The 21,552-nt window shown below is 44.7% G+C and overlaps 1 protein-coding gene across 1 annotated transcript in view; it reads right to left on the minus strand.

The window, feature by feature from the left end:
- Positions 1-21,552, minus strand: part of LOC110505081 (protocadherin Fat 4) — a 98,278-nt gene that overhangs the window by 13,658 nt on the left and 63,068 nt on the right. The window contains exons 6-9 of the mRNA XM_021584041.2: positions 21,001-21,175; positions 6,275-6,455; positions 5,023-5,273; positions 449-4,795 (exon numbers count right to left, since the gene is read on the minus strand). Coding sequence (XP_021439716.2) covers positions 449-4,795; positions 5,023-5,273; positions 6,275-6,455; positions 21,001-21,175 — 4,954 coding nt within the window. The remainder of the gene's footprint in view (positions 1-448; positions 4,796-5,022; positions 5,274-6,274; positions 6,456-21,000; positions 21,176-21,552) is intronic.

A 21,552-nucleotide genomic window follows, 5' to 3' on the forward strand; every position in this document is an offset into this window, starting at 1 on the left:
TATTTAGTTCACTTTTTGAAATTAAGGAGAGCAATCTTCAATGCATATTAAACCTCTAAATGCTTGACCTACAGAAAGATAGAAAGAACCTTAAACATCTCAAATATGCAGTACTGTAGAAAGAAAGACATGGAGAGGAATATGAGTCTATATGAGACTAAGGCCCTTACTGGGTTCAATTTCGCATCATCCTTTTTATTAAAGTAAACATGACAAGATGATATGCATCAAAGCTGATACCCCCCAACTAGTAATTGTAAAACCCAAAAATGTTTGGCAGTCAGGCCTGTATGCTAGGGTTACAACACCTCTTGCAATCGTTTGGAGGCAAATACTTTACTTGGACAAGCAGGATTCATGTGCAGTGTGTGTATACTTGAGCCTAGCTGAACATCTGTGGTTGTGTTGCTCATAAAATCCAAATGACTCCTAAGGCGTTGTACAGTACCTGCAAAGCCGGATTTGCAGAGGCAGTTGAAGCCACCGGGATAGTTCTGGCAGAGCGCCCCGTTCTTGCAGGGGTTGGAGAGGCATTCGTTTACGTCCCTCTCGCAGGCCATGCCCGTGAATCCCTCAGGGCAGGTGCAGGAGAATCCCCCCACCAGGTTGTGGCAGGTCCCACTGTTGTGGCATGGGGACGGCAGGCACTCGTCTATATCCGTCTCGCACAGCGCCCCCGCGTACCCTGGTCTGCAACTGCAAGCGTATGGCTGGAGGGGGTGGTTTGTGACAAGGATCACCGGGACACTCTCCTCTGTCTTCATATCTGGCCCCACGCTAAGGCGCTTCTTGCAGCTGCCCCCGTTCTGACATGGGTTACGTGTGCAGGGGTCATGATCCACTGAGTCTACCTGCACCCCGCACTGCCTGTGCAGAACTTCTTTGATGCTCTGAAAGAAGGTGGCCACTCCACTGGGGTTGACATACTGTCCATGGCTGCGCTTTATGGCAGCCATCAGGAAAGTCTGGTTGTTGAGTTCAAACGCACCATACAGCTGTACTCCAGTGCCTAGCCCCGCCAGCTGTGAGTTTGCGATGCGAACAAAGCTGAGGTAGTGATTGGTGAGGAAGGTGGTGACCCCCTGGGTACGGAGGCGAATCAGGATACTGTTGTCCACAGTGGCGTTGGTGAACCCCATGAAGAAGACGCGGACGTTACTGCTGACAGAGCCATGGACACCATCACTACTCCGGACAGCTAATTCGAATGTTCCGTCTGTTGAGCGGGCCTTGGAGTTGAGATCACAGGTGCCCGTTGGGATGGTGAACAGACTGGATGAAGGAGGGGTCAAGGAGCAATGGAAGCTGTCCTGGATGTCTGGGTCTTGGGGCTTCACAACCCCGAGGGACCCTCCGGGGAACATGTTTCCGAAATAGTGGACATAGATCACCACTGAGCGCGGCTCTGACGGGTTATCATTCTGATCACTGACTTTTACGTGGACCGTTCCGGTGGAGGACATCTGAGGGACGCCGGAGTCCTTGATCACCACCAAGAGGTAAAAGTCACTGATCTGCTCCCTGTCGATCTCTCGACTGGTGGTCAGCACTCCAGCGGGGCTGAGGCTGAAGTAGTTGTTGGCTGAGCCGGCGCTGAGCAGACTGTATGAGAACGGACCTTGATTAGGTGAAAGGTCTGGGTCGGTTGAGGTAAGAGTTGCAACGTCTGTCCCGGCTCGCTGGTTCTCCATGACCTCTGCATTCACCGTCATCAGAGTAGGACCGTTATCATTAATGTCCTCCAGATTCACGATCAGGGTTGCACTTCCAGTTGCCGAGGGTGAGCCAGAGTCCACAGCTAGCAGAGTCAGGCTGAACAGAGGAGTGGTTTCTCTGTCCAGCTCAGCTGCAACAGACACTTGGCCAGTCTGGGGGTTGATGTTGAAGACATTTTTCTTGAAGTCTGAGACTATGGAGTAAGAGAATCTGCTCCAGCTTGGGACAGAGTCAGAGTCCTGGGCACTAACGAAGGTGACCAAGCCGCCAGGGGAGAGACCCTCACTGATCTGAACATCATACAGTTCCTGACTGAAAACAGGAGGATCATTGGCATCCAGGATGGTGATATTCACAAAGACCTCGTCGATATCCGCCCCATGGATGCTTCCCGCGTTCTTCGCCAGGACTTTGAGGGAGATCTTTTCCTCTTTCTCACGATCAAGCGGACCTGTGACATAGATCTGTCCTGTTTTCCTGTTGATGCTGAAGCCCTTTCTTCTGCTCTTCCCAAAAATTAGGTAGTAAACCACTCCGTCATGTCCTTGGTCGCGGTCACTGGCGAACACCTCTCCCACCACTGTGCCTCTTGGAGCTGCTTCAGAGACTTCAAAGTAGTACTGCTTGGAGACAAAGCGGGGAACGTATTCATTGGCCCCCTTGAGCTGAATGTTGACGTTGGCGAAGCTGCAGCGCTCCTCGTCTGGGACATTGAAGGCCTTCACTGTTAAGTGGTAGACCTGCTTGGCCTCATAATCCAGGAAACCCTGGGTGGTGATTACACCGGTGTTTGGATCAATTACAAAGAGGTCACTGTCTGAAGACTGGATCACGTAAGCCATAACGGCATTGGGCCCAGAATCTCTGTCTGTGGCATTCATTTTCACCACTGTGGTGCCACTGGGAACGTTCTCCTGTACCACAGGGAAATACTCATCAGGATCAAATATAGGTGGGTTATCGTTCACGTCGGTCACATGGATTGTAACCATGACGTAGCTGGTCTTTGCGATCCATCCCCCGTCAGTGGCTGTCACTCTGAGCTCATATCTTTGCTTTTCCTCAAAGTCCAGATGATTGGCCAGAGACAGGATTCCTGTTTTACTGTTCACGGCAAATAGGCCCTTGTCATTGCCCGAAGTGATGTTGTATGCGATGAGCCCATTCATCTCTTTGTCCTTGTCCCTGGCAGAGAGAGTCCTGATGGCTGTCCCCACAGCAAGGCTCTCCGGTATGGTAGCTGTGACTTGGCTTTGGGAGAACTCTGGTGTGTGGTGGTTCTCCTCAGTGACTGCCACTTTCACAGTGGTTCTAGCAGTCAGAGGGGGGTTGCCTTTGTCTCTGGCTGTAACATCCATGAGGAACACCTTGTTCATATCTGAGGTGAGTGAGGCGGCGACAGTGACCCATCCACTCTGTTTATCCAGTTTGAACTTGCTAGAGCTGTTCCCTCCTGATATTATGTACTCCACCTCAGAGTTGAGGCCAAAATCTTTCTTGTCTAGAGCTATGACCATGATAAGTTTGGTGCCAACTTTGACGCTTTTAGTGACAGGTGTAAAGTAGCTAGACAATTCAAACTTGGGTGGATTGTCATTACTATCTACTATGTTTACAATGACTGTAGTTTCACTCATCAATGGCTTTGGCGCACGGTCTGAAGCAGTAACGATGAAACTATGACGATTTATGTTTATGTTGCTGCCAGTTGAGTTTTTATACTTTAAATGCTGTTTGATAAAGATTTCTCCAGAGCTTGAATTGATTCTGAAGTATTCTGACTGGGACCTGATGAAATAGAATATTTTGCCATTGAAGCCCTCGTCAGGGTCTGTCGCAGACACCTGAGTAACAAGTGACCCCACATCTGTAAGTTCAGGGTAGTCCAGATAGTAAGATGGCCGACTGAATCGGGGGGCATTATCATTGACATCTGTTACAAATATTGTGACATCCGTGCTAACTGTCCAGCCAGAATCATGGGCAGAGACTTTGGCAATGTAATGGTCAGTGTCTTCTCTATTGAGAGGTCTACTGATTGTTATGTCTCCTGTACTTGGATTGATAGTGAACGGTAGACTTGTGTCTGTGATTGAATACTTGCTTATGGCATTAGCACCTGCGTCCTCGTCTGTGGTTGTAACCCTGGTGACAGTGTACCCCACTGGGGCGTTTTCGGGCACTGTGGCGCTAAAGATCTTAGAGAACCTGGGAGCGTTATCATTCACATCTAGCACGTTTATCAGGACTTTAACAGCCGTGCTTTTGGGAGGGTTACCACGGTCGGTGGCCTTCACTTTAAGGGCATATTGAGCTACTTTTTCCCTGTCAAGAGGCCTGGTCGTTCGGATTTCACCAGTGGCCCGGTTGACGCTGAAGCTGTTCTCCTTGTTGCCGTCGATTATGGCGTATTCCAGCTGGCCGTTAAGGCCACTGTCCTGATCCACAGCAGACACAATGAGCACCCGCTGAGGGGACAGGTTCTCCAGTATCTCTGCATGTAATGGTTCCCTGTCAAATACGGGGTGGTTGTCGTTTACATCCAGCACTGTGATCTCCACTTTCTCATATGAGGAATAGGGGGGGAATCCTTGGTCCCTGGCCTCAATCCAGAGCACATATTTCTGAATGTGTTCAAAGTCCAGTGAATGTTTGATTGACAGCTCTCCAGTCAACTGGTCGATGTGAAAGGCATTATCCAGGTTTCCACTGGCGATGTAGTATGACAGGGCCCCGCCACGTGTCGAGGACCCGGTCACTGTGGTAATGATCGTGTTTGTGGGTTGGCTCTCTGGGAATGTGAAAGTAGTATCCTTCAGCTTGATGACAGGGAAGTCTCCCCCGGTCACAAACCGGACGGTCACGGTGGTCAAGTCTGTTTTGGGATTGGTTCCGCCGTCTTTCACTCGGACAGTGAGGGTAACCTCCGAGCTGCCTGTCAACCTCTCATTGGCTGTGATGGCTCCTCTTAAGGGGTCAATCTTGAACTTGTCTGAGTTGCGGCCAGTTAGAGAGTAGTGGAGCTGAGCATTGGGTCCCGCGTCCTCATCTGTCACTGTCACAGCGAATACCAAGTTGCCTGAAAAATACAAAATGAGACCAAATGCTTCAGAATAACTTGTACAGCAGATGTATGCTTAATCATCAATATTTTCCACAAAAGTAATAATTTCATAGGAGGTAAAATAAATACTGTTGATACTTTAGTTATTTAATCACATATTATACAAGCATAATATCATTAAACATATACTGTAAGTACATGAATATTTGAAATGAATATTCATGAATAACATCTGAACCCACCTGCTGAGATGAAGGCGGGGATGTGTGTGACGTAGGGGTGGTGGTGGAAATGGGGAGGGTTGTCGTTGATGTCTGCCACCACCACCGACACAGTGGCAGAGCTGGACATGCCCAGGGGCTGCCCTCCGTCTGTGGCCACAACTAGGAGCTGATAGTTGGCTCTGGCCTCCCGGTCCAGTAGGGAGCTGGTGATGATCTGGCCTGTGGCTGGGTTGATGGAGAACTGACCGTTGCCTCCAGTCAAACTGTAACTGTAGGGATACATAGAAGAGGACACGTTTTAGTAACACACAGTGGGGAAATGATAAGATTTGTACAGCTTGGTTTTAGTTGAGATGTTTCATTTATTTTCAATGGAATATATATGTATATGAGTTATACACTACTTCGAGACAATATTTGAATATTAGTTTTAGTCAATACAATCTTAATACTGTTACTATACTGTCGCCAGGAGGAGCAGTTTCCTACATACATTACATTAGATATTGTGATAATATGCAACACATACTGGTAAGCTTTCTACTGCCTATACATGCCCAGATTCAAATATCTTGTTCAGCATTGCCAAAATAATCCTACGGAGGGCACTGTTTTAAGCTTTAAAGAGGCAGAGAGTATATTTCATTGAAAAACACAGACATAAAATAACTTAATACATTTTCTGTGGTTTTTGTTTGATGAAAGCACCATGTACAATGTATTGGCCAAGCGTTACCCAATTCCTAAGGTATTCATCTTAATATTGTATCTCATTCCATTTTCTCCTGTGTTTTGTTGCTTCTCACAGAGGCTTTAATTCAAACAGCTCACAAGAGCACATATTTTGAAAACGCATCCTATAAAATGGGGACAAATTATGGAATAAAGTGTAAACACAGATGGAACACAGACTTATTGGGACCACAGACAACCAAGCTGTCTACAACCAGAAGTGGTTCAGACAGTCCAGAAGCAGAAGTTCAAAAAAAGCCCAAGTTAATGGGCTGTGAGAATGGAAACTAATAACTGATGGCAACTGGTTATGCTCTCCATTAAGGCCTAGAACCCATGGCACCCCTGATACTAGTTCTGTCATAGCCAATTAACATCCTCATTATGATGTTTTGGGAAAGTGGGGCAAACTGACGTACCCCCCTGCGCCTCCCCATTGGGGGTACCAGGGCGAGGGGGGATCCGAACCAAATGTTCGGCTTGGGGTACAGGAGCCCCGCTTATGACTCTAGGGATGGAATAGGGTGGGGGACTGTACCTTACGACACCGTTGAGGCCCACGTCTGCGTCGGAGCTGTTGACCAGGAGCACGTCGGTGCCGGTGGGGGCGTCCTCGGGGATGGTGGTGTGGAAGGTGGCCGAGGTGAACACGGGGACGTTGTCGTTGACGTCATCTACCAGGACAGTGACCGTACCCGTTCCACTCAGGGCAGGAGAGCCTGGTCATAAAAGGAGAGAGAGAGAGAAAAAAAAAGAACGAGGGAATGAGAGCATATCAAAAGACCAAGAGCTTTATTTGAAAGACCTAAGGGATAAGTGCAGACCAACAAAGTACCATATGAGATGACTTATTGTGCGGGCTTATCATTTACATGCTGAAGCAATTTATGTCCTTACAGGGACTCAAGCAAGAGATCCCTGCATTTAATCCAGCAAACGTCTTTGGTCACCACAAGTCCGACTTCCTGAGCCATACTGCCACATCAACACAAAACACGTCAGAAGAGTTCAATAACTCTGAAACAGAATCTTCAGAACGTGTCCTTCCTGGGGTCTTGCATATCATAGATTCAATCTGGTTGCTGAGGTACTGGTATCTATTTTGAGGCAAGCAGCACTCGGTGAGTTACTCTGTGGAATTCGAGAACAGAAAATGCTATTTTCAGCAGAAATCTAACCGTTCTTTCCCCAAGCGAGTGACGAAATAAGGCTCTCTGGGCCCTGAGGGATGGATTTAAATCAATAGCAGATGAAAACGAACTCCAATGCAGAGATTCTAAAAGATTCAAACATCTGCTGGCTTCAAGTGCCACTTCACAAACCCTTCTTTAGATAGCACGTTAATTTAAAGTGTTACCAATGAATTCGCGGCTCACATGCAGATGTATATTCAGCTGTTAATAGCATCAAATACTTGAACCTTGCCTAATGTGCGGAGGCACAGATGAATAAGAATATAATCAAAAACATTTGGAAAAAGTGACCATGAATAATCTCTCTTGGTCTGGAACCTGTGCATAATCAAAACATCAAGAGACTCCAGAATCTCACGCAGAGGGACAAGATGGAGTTCATCCCTTAGAGCCAGGAGGGGCTCTCCTGATTTGTAAAGATCAGGATCGTTCAAAACATGTGCTCATAAGCTCTTTGCCGCATAACTAACACTTATCTGCTCGTTTGGATGACAAGGGGATTATGGTCCAATGAAGAGCCTTATATTTAGCTAATGAGCGGTGGGGTGATATCTGCTGTCATAGAACCTTCCTGTGAGAAACAATCCTTTCCCAATAATTCCAAAGAAAGAACATGCATTTAATTCCTGCAGATTCAACTCAATTCTTAATGCATCCAGCTGCAATGATTAGCACAGCAGTTAGCACAAACACACTTAAAATAGTTAAACGCCCCAAACAAAAATTGCATTCCAGCACAAAATAAATTATACATACACAGGGAAAAAGTAAACAGGTTTTTATCCCAAAATACCGGGCTCAGAAACCACAAGCTCTAATCTTTATACTGTTGAGTCATTACAAAGATGAGTCATCCGTTGTTGTCCCTTCAGTAAAGTAGACCATGTTCACAATGTTGTATTTATTACCAACTATAGGCCTTAGACTTTGAAAGGAACATATGACAAGGTAATTTATGATCATACAGTGCATCATTTCAAGGAAGGTGTTTCAAAGTACAAAATAAGGCAGCCTTTGCTTACATATTCGCTCATTCAAAGGCAATAGATTTTTTAAGACCCCCCCCCCCCCCCAAGGCCCAAATGAAATGCATGGAACACTGAATACTATAAATATCATTAAGTTAGATTGTCCTCATTCAATTACATAACCAGTGGCACCAGTATCAAAACATATGAGTCAGCAAACTGCCTAGTAGTGGTGCGATGTGATTGCCATACAACGTGATGAGGACGCGGGACCCAATGCCATACAACGTGATGAGATTAACAGGAATGAGTCATCATTTTGTTTTCGCGGGTTGTTATGGAAGCAGAGGGTGGTGAGTACGGCCCGGTAAATCACTGGAGTCGAGCTCCCTGCCATTCAGGACCTCTATACCAGGCCCAAAATGGTTTTCAAAGACTCCAGCCACCCAAGCCATAGACTGTTCTCTCTGCTACCGCACGGCAAGTGGTGCCAATGCACCAGGCCCTGAATCATCATGTCCCTGAACAGCTTCCAACTCCAAGCCTTAAGACTGCTAAACAAGGCTGCTAAATAGCTAATCAAATGGCTAACCGGACTACCTGCATTGACCCTTTTTTAAACTGACTCTCATACATTGGACTCCACTCACACATACTTAAACTGACACCTCAACACACACTACATAAGCCCACACAGATAACATGTGCACACATGCACACTGACGCTAAACACACACACACACACACACACACACACACACACACACACACTCACACACACACACACACACACACACACAACGTACGTTGCTGCTACAGCTCAGTCTATTATCTATCCTGTTGCCTAGTCACTTTACCCTTACCTATATGTACATAGTTGCCTCAATTACCTTGTTTCCCTGCACATCAACTCGGTAATGGTACTCCCTGTATATAACCATATTATTTTTTACTCGTTATTGTTATTCATTAAATCACTGTGTATTATTCCTGGTGTCACTATTTAAATTTGTATTTGGTATTTTTTTAAATCTTTATTTCCAACTCTGAACTGTTGGAAAAATACCCATAAGTAAGCATTTCCCTGTTAGTCAACACCTGTTGTTTACATAGCATGTGACAAATACAATTTGATTGATTGATTGAAGCAGATTAAATGGCCGTCACTCTACAACTGATCCTCTTAATCAAGGAGGTTATTAAGCAGCATTCCATGTCAGACAGTATCTGTATTAGTTTAAGGTAGCGAACGCTGAGCCAATGTTATCAGGCAAGCTTTGTTTGACAGACAACTTGCGAGAAGCCCTGCAACGTCGCCGGCTAAGGATGTTCTGGTCTGCAGCTCCTCGACCGATTTAACGGCTTATAAATCCAATTGGCGTTTGTCTCCGAGTCACTAACTGAGTGAAGCGTGGATATCTGTTTAACCTATGGAGACGTAGTTCAATGCAGACATGTTAAGTTGAAATACACCGTGTTCTCCAAAGCCAAGGTGAGTGCATGTTTTCCCAGCACATAGAATTGGCCCCTGAGGGTCAGAGTGGAGCCACTGCAGTGCAATAGCATTGTTTCCCTTTTGGGAAAAAAAACGGAAGACAATGGGGTTGGAGCAGCGTGTTTTTGTTTTTTAGGTGGGATACTTTTGGCCTCCGTCCAAACCTTTCACTTTTTTTGGTAGGATGTGAATTCACAACCTGTTTACTCGCTCGGGAGAGAAGAAAGACTCGGCCTGCCGCCCCGCCACCGGAGAACCGAAGCAGCCGTTGCACTTGTGTGACCCTTGACCCCATGCCAAGCGCCCAGCGCATCAGGGGCTGGGCGCTAGGGACAGACTCTGTTACCCCAGCTAATCTGTGGGTAAGCCTGAAGGAAGCCCACCCCCCCCTCCCCCCAGCCTTAAACCCCATGAAACACTCCTCTCTCTGACCCTGACACTGCACTGAACTCACCCTTGTTGACAGCCAGGGTTCAAACGAAGGCATTTTCCACATCTTTCTGTGTGGATCAGTCTCACACCATCTTACTCTCTCCAGAGTCTGCTTCTTAACCTCCCGGGGATCATTGCGATCACATAACAAGAGCAGCTGTTTCTTGGATCTGCTGTCAAAATGTGTACATAGTTCTAAATCTCTCTCGTTACATTCTGTGGGCTCACAGATTCAGTCATCATGGAATACAATATCTTAGCCGGTATGCACATGTACGCAAATAATGGTGATTATGCATAGTTTTGGTTAGGAGGAAGCGTTCCATGACTGCTTATGTGACATTGAATCAGGGGAGGAAGAGACCATAGATATCACCCACACCCATACTTACAACGCTAAATTCCTAATTCTCACCCATATTTGGTAACAAGGCAAGTTAATAATTGGACTCCATTAGTTTGACTGTGACTGCCGAATGAAACAGCGAGAAGGTTATGCAGTTTTAAAGGAAAGCTCTTTCACCCTAACATTGTTGTCGTTGAAAATATCAGCATCTCATCCAAACAGCCTGCACTGGGATCTGGCAATCTCACTCCATTAGCGTGTAAAGGTCAATGATTTATTTTCAGCTGACTTGTATGGCGAACGTTACCACCACTTGTGACCAATGGCAGGAGAGATATGGCAGAGCTAGGCATACAGCAGGTTTGGCTGTAAGCAAACCTTGTCTCGCCCACCGACACATGACAAATGCAATCATTGTTCCATGGAAAGAAAGCCGGTGGAAAGTATCACCGGGACGTCTGCAGAACCGGTTGTGCTGCCATGCATTGTGGTTAAAAAGTATTGTTTCCATAGGCAAAACGTGTTCCCAGAAAGCTCTTTCTTCCTGCTGCACCAGCAGTTCTGTGTATTTGACACTATTTACGAGTTAGTATGAAACCGCAACATGTTTTTTCCTGCCATCTCCGGTGATACCCCAGGGTAGGCCCTAACTTCATTACATCCACTGGGAAAAAAGGCATGGTGCATAGTTAGAGGAACACACTGTTTCGGTAGACATGATCCCAAAAATGTCTTGACTAAAGAAATTAATTTAAAAAAATTAAACATGGCTGAAAGGAACCATGGGTACGCTTGAGCAGTGGGAAAGGTGCCTGATAAGGTACCAGATAAAGCCATCTGACACCACTTCTGCTCTATTTGAATCGAGTTTGACTCGTTAGCATAATCTTCTATAGGGGTTCATCTTAGGTTGTGTAGGAAAACAAACTGCTCTGACCCGACGTGCCCCTGTCCTGATGATTACACTTTCATACATCAGTATTTACGTCACACTGGGACATATCAACAACACAGCGACACATTGTATATGCTACATGGGGGACTTTGCTGTGATTACAAAATGTTTTGCCAGCAAGCGCTGACTGGCTCAAAGTGTATATATTTAATCAAAATATGTCTTGAAGATTACAGCATGAGGAAATGGTATTTGGACCCAAGAAATGTGCTCTTTCAATCAGCAAAGAAAATATTTCATCTCGTGGTACCGTGTTTCCAAGACAAAGATTGGCCCCTGAGACTCGTAGTGGAGTCAGCAAGCTCTGCAATAGTGTTGAGACACGATGAACCCAAGCTAAGTCCTGACGAGAGACTTGTCTCCACAGTTAACTTTTTAGTTTCCAACGGAAGAATTCAGACTGATGAAATTCAGATAACCTTGTAGATGCCATTACAGTACGGGAGAGAAAACAGAAACAAAAGATAGAGACGTTGCGTCATTATGGCCCATTTCACACGCAGAAACACGACACCTCAGCTAAATTCCTTAAGCACAAGCGCAGTACGAGGATTCCTCACCCCTTTAATTCAATCAAAAAAAGCAATACCATTTAAGCGTGAAGCATACTCCCCTAGGCTTGTTCACTGACAAAATGTGGGCAGCTGAGACCAAAACATAACTGTCTATTTGATATTTCTAAATTATACCTAATGGTTATGAGAAGAACGATGTTCAGTTCCTCCCTAATATGCAATTATTCCATTTGAGCCTGGGCTCCTTAAAGGTCTGTTATTGGTGGGGTCAAATGAGCGAATGGGAGAACCCTAAATAACCCTAAGTGTCAGCGTTCAAAATAACAAGCTCTGAAGACTCACTGGGAGTGCTGTGTTCCATCTGCTCAGCTTGCTCGGCCTTAAACACACACAGACAGTTTTCCTTGTAAGCCGGCCATAAGCCCTCCCCTGTAAGCAATGTCTAGCATAAACATATGGCCGAGTCTAAGCACCTTATTAGTGTACATTACCAGTGGACAAATCACATTAGCCCTGGAAAAGGTGGCATGGGCCATACTTTCGGGGCTGGAGGGGGTACAAAATACATAGGTAATTACAATTAAACTATCTGAAGATGGTGGGAGAGCATATGCCACACATGGAGATCTGTGCAGGGGGTTGACTTGGAGGAAATGGCTGCAACACCCTGAGAAGTGTTGTAACCTCCAGGGATTGGCCAGTCTGAGCTGTGGTAAGAGAGAGGTTTTGGATGTCTTACTGGCACTGGGGATAATCTCTTCCTTCAATATCATCCAGTGATCTATTGTTGAACACTTCATCAGAAGAATAGCATCGTTGTCCAAACTCTTGGGTTCATTAAAGTTGGAAGTTCCCGGACAGGTTGACTTAGGAAGATGGATGAATGTGTAAATTTATGAGACAGCCATCTGTAGCTGGGAGCTTAAGGCTAAACGGTTAATTACGCTTTATGGACTGCAGCTAGATTGTGTTCTTTTGGGACAGTGTAAATAAAACACATCATTACTCACAGTGAATTGGCCGCCATCTCGCCCCAAAATTGACATTTTTCTCCTTCTGAGAACCTGTTGCTTTGCGACAAAGCTCCTTTTAATGCGCCCGCTCCAACACTCCTGAATGGGGATGGTGAGGCTGTGTGTGTAGGTTGCGAGCTATCCCACCGCTGCGCTTGCCAGAAGTAACAAAGTAAACAGGGATTTTTCTCACAGCTAATGAGTGAGAGAATATTAAAAGGCTATTCCCAGCTATAAAACAGAACACGCCACTCCCTGTTTCAAAAACCCAATTTCAATCTCAGACGTATTCATCAGATTATACCTAAAATGTTATAGAACTTTCCAATTATTTATGGAGTGCCGAGTCTGAACGGTTTGACATACTTTTCCTCATATGTTATCGATAGGGTTTGGTGACAGACAGACAGACAGACAGACAGACAGACAGACAGACCATTCACAGACAAATTGCCATTTTCTTCTACTGCAGGGCACATACTAAGAGTTTATGAAGTGATTTTCCTTTTGTGATGTTATTACCATAGCATGTTTAGTTTTTGCTGAACTGTTCAATGGTTCTGACATTGCTGTCGACCAGTAAGCCCGTACAAAGGTCCCCCCCATTCTATTGTAACACAACCTTACCAAGGCATCTTAGTGCAAATGACAATGACTGTTGTTTCCAAAAGTAAAAAAGAGTGACCACAACTGAAAAAGATCTGTCTATGCCACTAATTTCTAATGCCTATTGGCATAAATTGTATGCCAATGCATTATTTTGGCAGCTAATTGCTCATTTGAGATGAACTGATTCTTTATTTTTACCCTTAAACTTACCAGTAAGTTGACTGAGAACACATTCTCATTTACAGCAAAGACCTGGGGAATAGTTACAGGGGAGAGGAGGGGAGATGAAATGAATGAAGCCAATTGGAAGCTGAGGATGATTAGGTGGCCATGATGGTATGAGGACCAGATTGGAAATTTAGCAAGGACACTGGAGTCTTACGACAAGTGCCATGGGATGTTAAGTGACCAGAGTGTCAGGACAACCGTTTAACGTCCCATCCGAATGACGGCACTCTACACAGGGCAATATCCCCAATCACTGCCCTGGGGCATTGGGATATTTTCTTAGACCACATAACACAAACTGTGATCACGGTTGAAAAGACCTGCTCAGGGTCACAGAGAGCCAGAGTTTTTAAAACATGGATCTCCTGGCTGCCGCAGAGCACAAATTATTCAACCCACACCATCTCTTTAAGACTCTTATCAGACACGAAAGCTATTTTGCACAAACATTAAGTTCCAGAAATTGTTAAGCGGACCATAAACCATGATTGGAAAAAGAGGCATAGGGAAAAAGCTCCTCCACATTATTACTGCGCTGGTTTTTAAGAGTTGATATAGAATGTTACAGGTCTGTTAAAGTTCATTTGGGGGGGCTGATGTTTTATTTGGCCTCGTCTTGTGTTGCCACTAGTCTGCATGGCTGAGGACTTCAGAAATGGTCCCATTAAAGATTTATTGTGGCAAGATTTGGACAGTGATTTGGCAAGGTCCCTGCTAAGCTTTTACAACACCTATTACTTATCAGTCATTCTCAAGACTTTGTCAGCTTCACTTTCTGTTGAAATCAGTCTAAGGAGCTAAACACTAATGCGGTCAAGCAAGGTAAGGACAAAGGTGAGGATATTTTAAAAAAAACACATTTTTAATGACATTTTTTTAAAAGATCTCGAAATAAATCCAAGATGGAGATCATTTTTAAGACGACCAGACCGCTCATTCCTAATGGATGAATCCTATGCTGGAACCTAAGAAAATGTACAGACCAGATTCATGAGAAGCCATTGAACAACATAAAAGATCCTGTCTTCAAATGGGATGGCCATTACAATCCTTTATCTACTAAGGCGTCATTTAGCCCTGAAAAGGAGAAAGTAAAAACACTTCGGCCCTAATGGCGAGATGTGAAAGAGGGGATCTCTATGCGACGGTAACCGCCACCACAGGCATGGGCCGGGGGATTTACTGTGCCTCTTTAATAAACGGGACCAAACGTCGTGCATGTCAATGTTCCTCCGGGGACGTTTTACCACACGCACATGCACTAGACTAGTCCAACTCCCAGCACTGTTGCCCCCACTGACAGCTTGATCCTCAAGGCAATGGAGATATTCTTGAGTATGAGGGTGAGCACAACTAGCTAACTTCCAACATCATACAGCATTACACAAAGGGAGTAGTCTAATGGGCATTATAATTATTGCGATAAGCATTCATAAAGGAGCATGGCTCGATGGACAGCCTAAATGAATGCATGTACAGTGCCTTCAGAAAGTATTCACACCCCTTGACTTTTTCCAGATTTTGTTGTGTTACAGCCTGAATGTAAAATGTATTAAATTGAGATGTTTTGTCACTGGCCTACACACAACACCACATAATGTCAAAGTGGAATTATGTTTTTGGAAATGTTTATAAATGAATTAAGACTCAGTCAACAAGTATTCAACCCCTTTGTTATGACAAGGCTAAGTACAAACGGGCAAGACTAAGTAAAAATGTGCTTAACAAGTCACATAATAAGTTGCACTGACACTGTGCAATAATAGTTTCACAATATTTTAGAATGGGTACATCATCACCTATACCTCACATACAATTATTTTCAAGATCCCTCAGTCGAGCAGTGAATTTCAAACCCAGATTCAACCACAAAGACCAGGGAGGTTTGCTAATGCCTTCCAAAGAAGGGCACTTGTTGGTAGATGGGAGATTTTTTTAATTTTTTTTTAATAAACAGACACTGAGTTTCCCTTTGAGCATGGTGAAGTTATTAATTATACTTTGGATGGTGTATCAATACAACATTGTAGTTACACCACAATACAATTGACGGAGTGAAAAGAAGGAAACCTGTACAGAATACAAATATTCCAAAACATGGATCCTGTTTGCAACAAGGCACTTAATTAATACTTCAAAAAATGTGTCAAAGCAATTCACTTTTTGTCCTGAATATAAAGTGTTACGTTTGGGGCAAATCCAATACAACACATTACTGAGTACCACTTTCCATTGCATAGTGGTGACTGCATCATGTTATGGGTATGGTGGTAATTGTTAATGACTGGGAAGTTTTACAGGATAAAAAGAAACAGAATGGCACTAAATAAACTTCAGTTAGTGCTAAATACAGCTGCTAGAATCCTGACTAGAACCAAAAAATGTGATCATATTACTCCAGTGCTAGCCTCTCTACACTGGCTTCCTGTCAAAGCAAGGGCTGATTTCAAGGTTTTACTGTTAACCTACAAAGCATTACATGGGCTTGCTCCTACCTATCTCTCTGATTTGGTCCTGTCGTACATACCTACACGTACGCTACGGTCACAAGACGCAGGCCTCCTAATTGTCCTTAGAATTTCTAAACAAACAGCTGGAGGCAGGGCTTTCTCCTATAGAGCTCCATTTTTATGGAACGGTCTGCCTACCCATGTCAGAGACGCAAACTCGGTCTCAACCTTCAAGTCTTTACTGAAGACTCATCTCTTCAGTGGGTCATATGATTGAGTGTAGTCTGGCCCAGGAGTGGGAAGGTGAACGGAAAGGCTCTGGAGCAACGAACCGCCCTTGCTGTCTCTGCCTGGCCGGTTCCCCTCTTTCCACTGGGATTCTCTGCCTCTAACCCTATTACAGGGGCTGAGTCACTGGCTTACTGGGGCTCTCTCATGCCGTCCCTGGAAGGGGTGCGTCACCTGAGTAGGTTGATTCACTGATGTGGTCATCCTGTCTGGGTTGGCGCCCCCCTTTGGGTTGTGCCATGGCGGAGATCTTTGTGGGCTATACTCAGCCTTGTCTCAGGATGGTAAGTTGGTGGTTGAAGATATCCCTCTAGTGGTGTGGGGGCCGTGCTTTGGCAAAGTGGGTGGGGTTATATCCTTCCTGTTTGGCCCTGTCCGGGGGTGTCCTCGGATGGGGCCACAGTGTCTCCTGACCCCTTCTGTCTCAGCCTCCAGTATTTATGCTGCAGTAGTTTATGTGTCGGGGGGCTGGGGTCAGTTTGTTATATCTGGAGTACTTCTCCTGTCCTATTCGGTGTCCTGTGTGAATCTAAGTGTGCGTTCTCTAATTCTCTCCTTCTCTCTTTCTTTCTCTCTCTCGGAGGACCTGAGCCCTGGACCATGCCCCAGGACTACCTGACATGATGAACCCTTGCTGTCCCCAGTCCACCTGGCCGTGCTGCTGCTCCAGTTTCAACTGACCTGAGCCCTAGGACCATGCCCCAGGACTACCTGACATGATGACTCCTTGCTGTCCCCAGTACACCTGACCGTGCTGCTGCTCCAGTTTCAACTGTTCTGCCCTATTATTATTCGACCATGCTGGTCATTTATGAACATTTGAACATCTTGGCCATGTTCTGTTATAATCTCCACCCGGCACAGCCAGAAGAGGACCACCCCACATAGCCTGGTTCCTCTCTAGGTTTCTTCCTAGGTTTTGGCCTTTCTAGGGAGTTTTTCCTAGCCACCGTGCTTCTACAGCTGCATTGCTTGCTGTTTGGGGTTTTAGGCTGGGTTTCTGTACAGCACTTTGAGATATCAGCTGATGTACGAAGGGCTATATAAATACATTTGATTTGATTTGATTTGAATGGAGCTGAGCACTGGCAAAATCCTAGAGGAAAATCTGGTTCAATTTGCTTTCCACCAGACACTGGGAGATGAATTCACCTTTCAGCAGGGCAATAACCTAAAAGGCAAATCTACACTGAATCAAGAAGACACTAAATGTTCCAGTGTGGCCGAGTTACAGTTTTGACATAAATCTGTGGCAAGACCTGAAAATGGTTGTCTGGCAATGATCAACAACCAATTTCACTGAGCTAGAAGAATTTTGAAAAGAATAATGGGCAAATGTTGCACAATTCAGGTGTGGAAAGCTCTTAGAGACTTACCCAGAAAGACTCACAGCTGTAATCGCTGCCAGAGGTGATTCAAACATGATTTTTTTCATACAACTTTTTTTTTAAATAGATTTTTTTTAAATGTTCGAATTTTTCTTCCACGTTCACATTCCAGAATATTTTGTGTAGATCGTTGACAAAAAGTGACAATTAAATCCATTGAATCCCACTTTGAACAACAAAATGTGGAAAAGGTCAAGGGGTGTGAACACTTTCTGAAAACACATTCACGTTATATCAATGGTTAGAAACTGCTAGCATCCAACGACACAGCTATAGTTTGATGTAAATTACTTTAGGAGATGTTTAACATCTGCAGAGTTAATATACGTACTGCACTGTAAACATATGCCCTTCTAAAATATTTTTTTGGGTGAGAAGCAATGCTACGACAGTTCACGATGCATGCACAAGGCCAACATGTCATACATTAAATGTTCATTTTATTTGGTGTGTGTGTACACGTGTCACGTGTGTACCTCCTTTTTTTTACGATTTTCTATTGTCCTACAGCCTTCTATGTGGGGGAATTACTTGTACAGGTATGCTGGTAGGCAGTGGGTTACAAATCGGATTTTCCGTCAGTTGATCCCAGATGTTTGCCCCATATAGCTATTACAGTTGCCTGAGACTCAACAGTTCTATTATCTCTCTTTTTTTTTTGGTCACACTTTTCCCTCAGAAATTATGCCAACAACTTTCCACTGCAAGCGGATCTGATCTTCAAGTTTCCCTTCAACAAGCCTCCTTGTAAAACACCTTTATGCAGCTTGTATTTGTGCCACATTTCATGCCGGAGCGCAGATTTCCAAATAATGACAGGAGCGTGCCAAACTCCCTGCTCCCCGGCCCAGGAACCATTATGAGAACCAGGACCAGAGAGCTCTTTTGTTTCCATCCATTTCATGACAGATTTCACTCAACAGAGTCAGGCCTGAAACTCCACTCAGCCACTGGTTTAACGAGTTTACCTTCGTTGAAACCCTCAGACAGGCCCTGGAACAGTGGCAGCCACAGGATAGAGCAGCAACACAAGCCCTTCCAAATAAGTGGAATTCATTCCATGATCCATGATCCACATCAACCATATTTCAACGACACAACTATTATTAGGCCTACTGTGTGTCACCCAAAAACATCATTGATTTGACAAGAAGGCTAGCTCTGAAATGTGCAATAAAAAAAACTTTAAAAAACTACTAAGTATTTACTTTTCTTTTTCCTTTTTCCTTTTCTTGCAGTAAAGAAAGTGTTAAAATGAGCTGTACTTGACAGTGATAACATGGGATAAAGTCTTCAACATCTACTGTACCTTAAAGATGTCCGGCCAGATAGTAAATGGGATAACAATTTCCCTCCGTGTCTCGGCCTCAAAAATGTGAGGGTAATTTAGACTGCACTATGATTATGGGTTTTTCGATATTTTGATATTCTAGTCAAATCCCTCTTCATGCATCATTTTTTTTTTCATGGGGAAACTTCCAAAGTGTTCCATCAAATATTTTGGATTTGTTGAGTAATAGAATCTTGTGGAGCATTCAAAAAGGACCACAATAATTGCCATAATTCATTTAGAATTGTCTATAATTGAATCATAGTATTCAATGTCTCTGAATTTGAGAGTAAGTCACAAATCAAACAAAATCAGCAAGTTTGTGTTACATTTCGTGACTTTGACCATTTTGACTGGAGATGAAAGGTACAGATTGTGCTTTTAAGCCCTTGGCACTTCCAAAACAACCATGAGGGCAAGATGCCACCCAGGTCTGACACCATATATAGGAAAGGAAAGCCCCTTATTATAATCCAATATCCCAATACACGCATATTATCGCGGAGTACAGAGAGTGAATCTCAACCTTAATTACTTACCAAAGTCTACACCAAGTCAAAAATATCCAGCATTTCTGCTGGTCACATGGTCAGTCCAGGGATGAAACAGAACAACCCTTTGACCATGATGACCATGCCAGAGTAGCCCAAAGAAACATATGCTTAACTAACCATACCATGTGATTTGGCTCCAACAAGGATACACATGTACCAACTTAACTGCACATTTACTGACCTCTATGGAATGACAACCTGACCTATTATCTGGATAAAACAAGCTCCACCACCGTATCCAAACAAACAGAGAAGGGCGCTATTCTATCAAATGCAGGATATACACTGAGTATACCAAACATTAGGATCGTACCCCAGTCCTTTTGCCCTCAGAACAGACTCATTTCGTCGAAGCATGGACTCTACAAGGTGTCGAAAGCATTCCACAAGGATTCTGGCCCATGTTGACTCCAATGCTTCGCACAGTTGTGTCAAGTTGGCTGGATGTCCTTTGGGTGATGGACCATTCTTGATACACACAGGAAACTGCCAAACGTGAAAAACCCAGTAGCGTTGCAGTTCTTGACACAAACCGGTGCGCCTGGCACCTACTACCATACCCCGTTCAAAGGCACTTAGATATTTTGCCTTGCGACTTATGTGGCGGACCGGGCGCAGTGCACGCTAACCAGGTCGCCAGGTGCACGGTGTTTCCTCCGACACATTGGTGCGGCTGGCTTCCGGGTTGGATGCGCGCTGTGTTAAGAAGCAGTGCGGCTTGGTTGGGTTGTGTTTCGGAGGACGCATGGCTTTCGACCTTCGTCTCTCCCGAGCCCGTACAGGAGTAGTAGCAATGAGACAAGATCGTAACTACTAACAATTGGATACCACGAAATTGGGGAGAAAAGGGGGTAAAATTCAACAACAACAAATATATATATATATATCTTTTTTTTTTTGCCTTGCCCATTCACCCTCTGAATGGCACATACACAATCCATGTCTCAATTAAAAATCCTTCTTTAACCTGTCGCCTCCCCTTCATCTACACCGATTGACGTAAATTAAACAAGCGTCATCAATAAGGGATCATAACTTTCACCCGGATTCTCCTGGTGAGTTTATGTCATGGAAAGAGTAGGTGTTCCTAATGTTTTGTGCACTCAGCGTACATAAAAAGCCTGAAAGAATGCATGTTTAGATTAATTTACTCTGGGGGGAAAAAAACAAGGCGTAGCTTCTAGTGTGAAATCCAGACTGTTCAGATATGTGTTCTATGTCAGGATATTTTGCTCTATGACCATGTGATGCAACACAGATGCATCCTAAAGAGGAGCGCTCATCCTTCGCCAGATATATGCTCCCTTTTCAAAGAGATGATAGACACTAACATGTTGAATATGGGATGCATTTGCACAGGAGCGCCATACTTCAGAACACCAATGAGACGTAATAAAACATTGCGGCCGCTATCCATCTTCATGTTGTCTTGTTACTAGACACATTTCACGAGGATTTTGCTTTGACCTCCCCTCACAGGTTTCTCTGCTGTGTTCTTACCCGAGTCGGTTGCCGTGATGACGAGGGTGTATTTTCCCTGCGCCTCGCGGTCCAGGGTCTGGGTGAGGATCAGCTGACCATTGGACGACAGACTAAAGGCTCCTTCCTCGTTCCCACCGCTCAGCATGTAATTCAGCTGGCCATTGGAACCCAGGTCATCATCCCTCGCCATAACCTAGAGTAAAAATAGACACTATTTCAGAGATTCCCAAAAATATGACAATACCTAATATTGCCTGACAAATGGGACCATTCCAATCTGATATTGGTCTTTCCCAACCCCCGCTCCTATTGCTGCGAGTTTGTGCATAAATCTTGAGACTGAAAGGACTCATTAGTGAGTGCCAGCGCAGTATGGGCGCTGGCTGCCGGGGCACAGATAGAGGGCCACAGCCAGGTTGGCACAGGGATGTGTTCTTGGGTGGCGACCCACCCCACTGGAGCTGTTCCCACATAGCTGCAGACTCATTTCCTCGTAGGTACTGTACAGTATACAGGCAAACTACACTTCATTTTTTTGTGGCTGCTCACTGAAGTGGAGACAGGTTGTTT

This window comes from Oncorhynchus mykiss, chromosome 31, assembly GCF_013265735.2.
Source record: "Oncorhynchus mykiss isolate Arlee chromosome 31, USDA_OmykA_1.1, whole genome shotgun sequence".
In the NCBI taxonomy this organism is placed as follows: domain Eukaryota; kingdom Metazoa; phylum Chordata; class Actinopteri; order Salmoniformes; family Salmonidae; genus Oncorhynchus; species Oncorhynchus mykiss.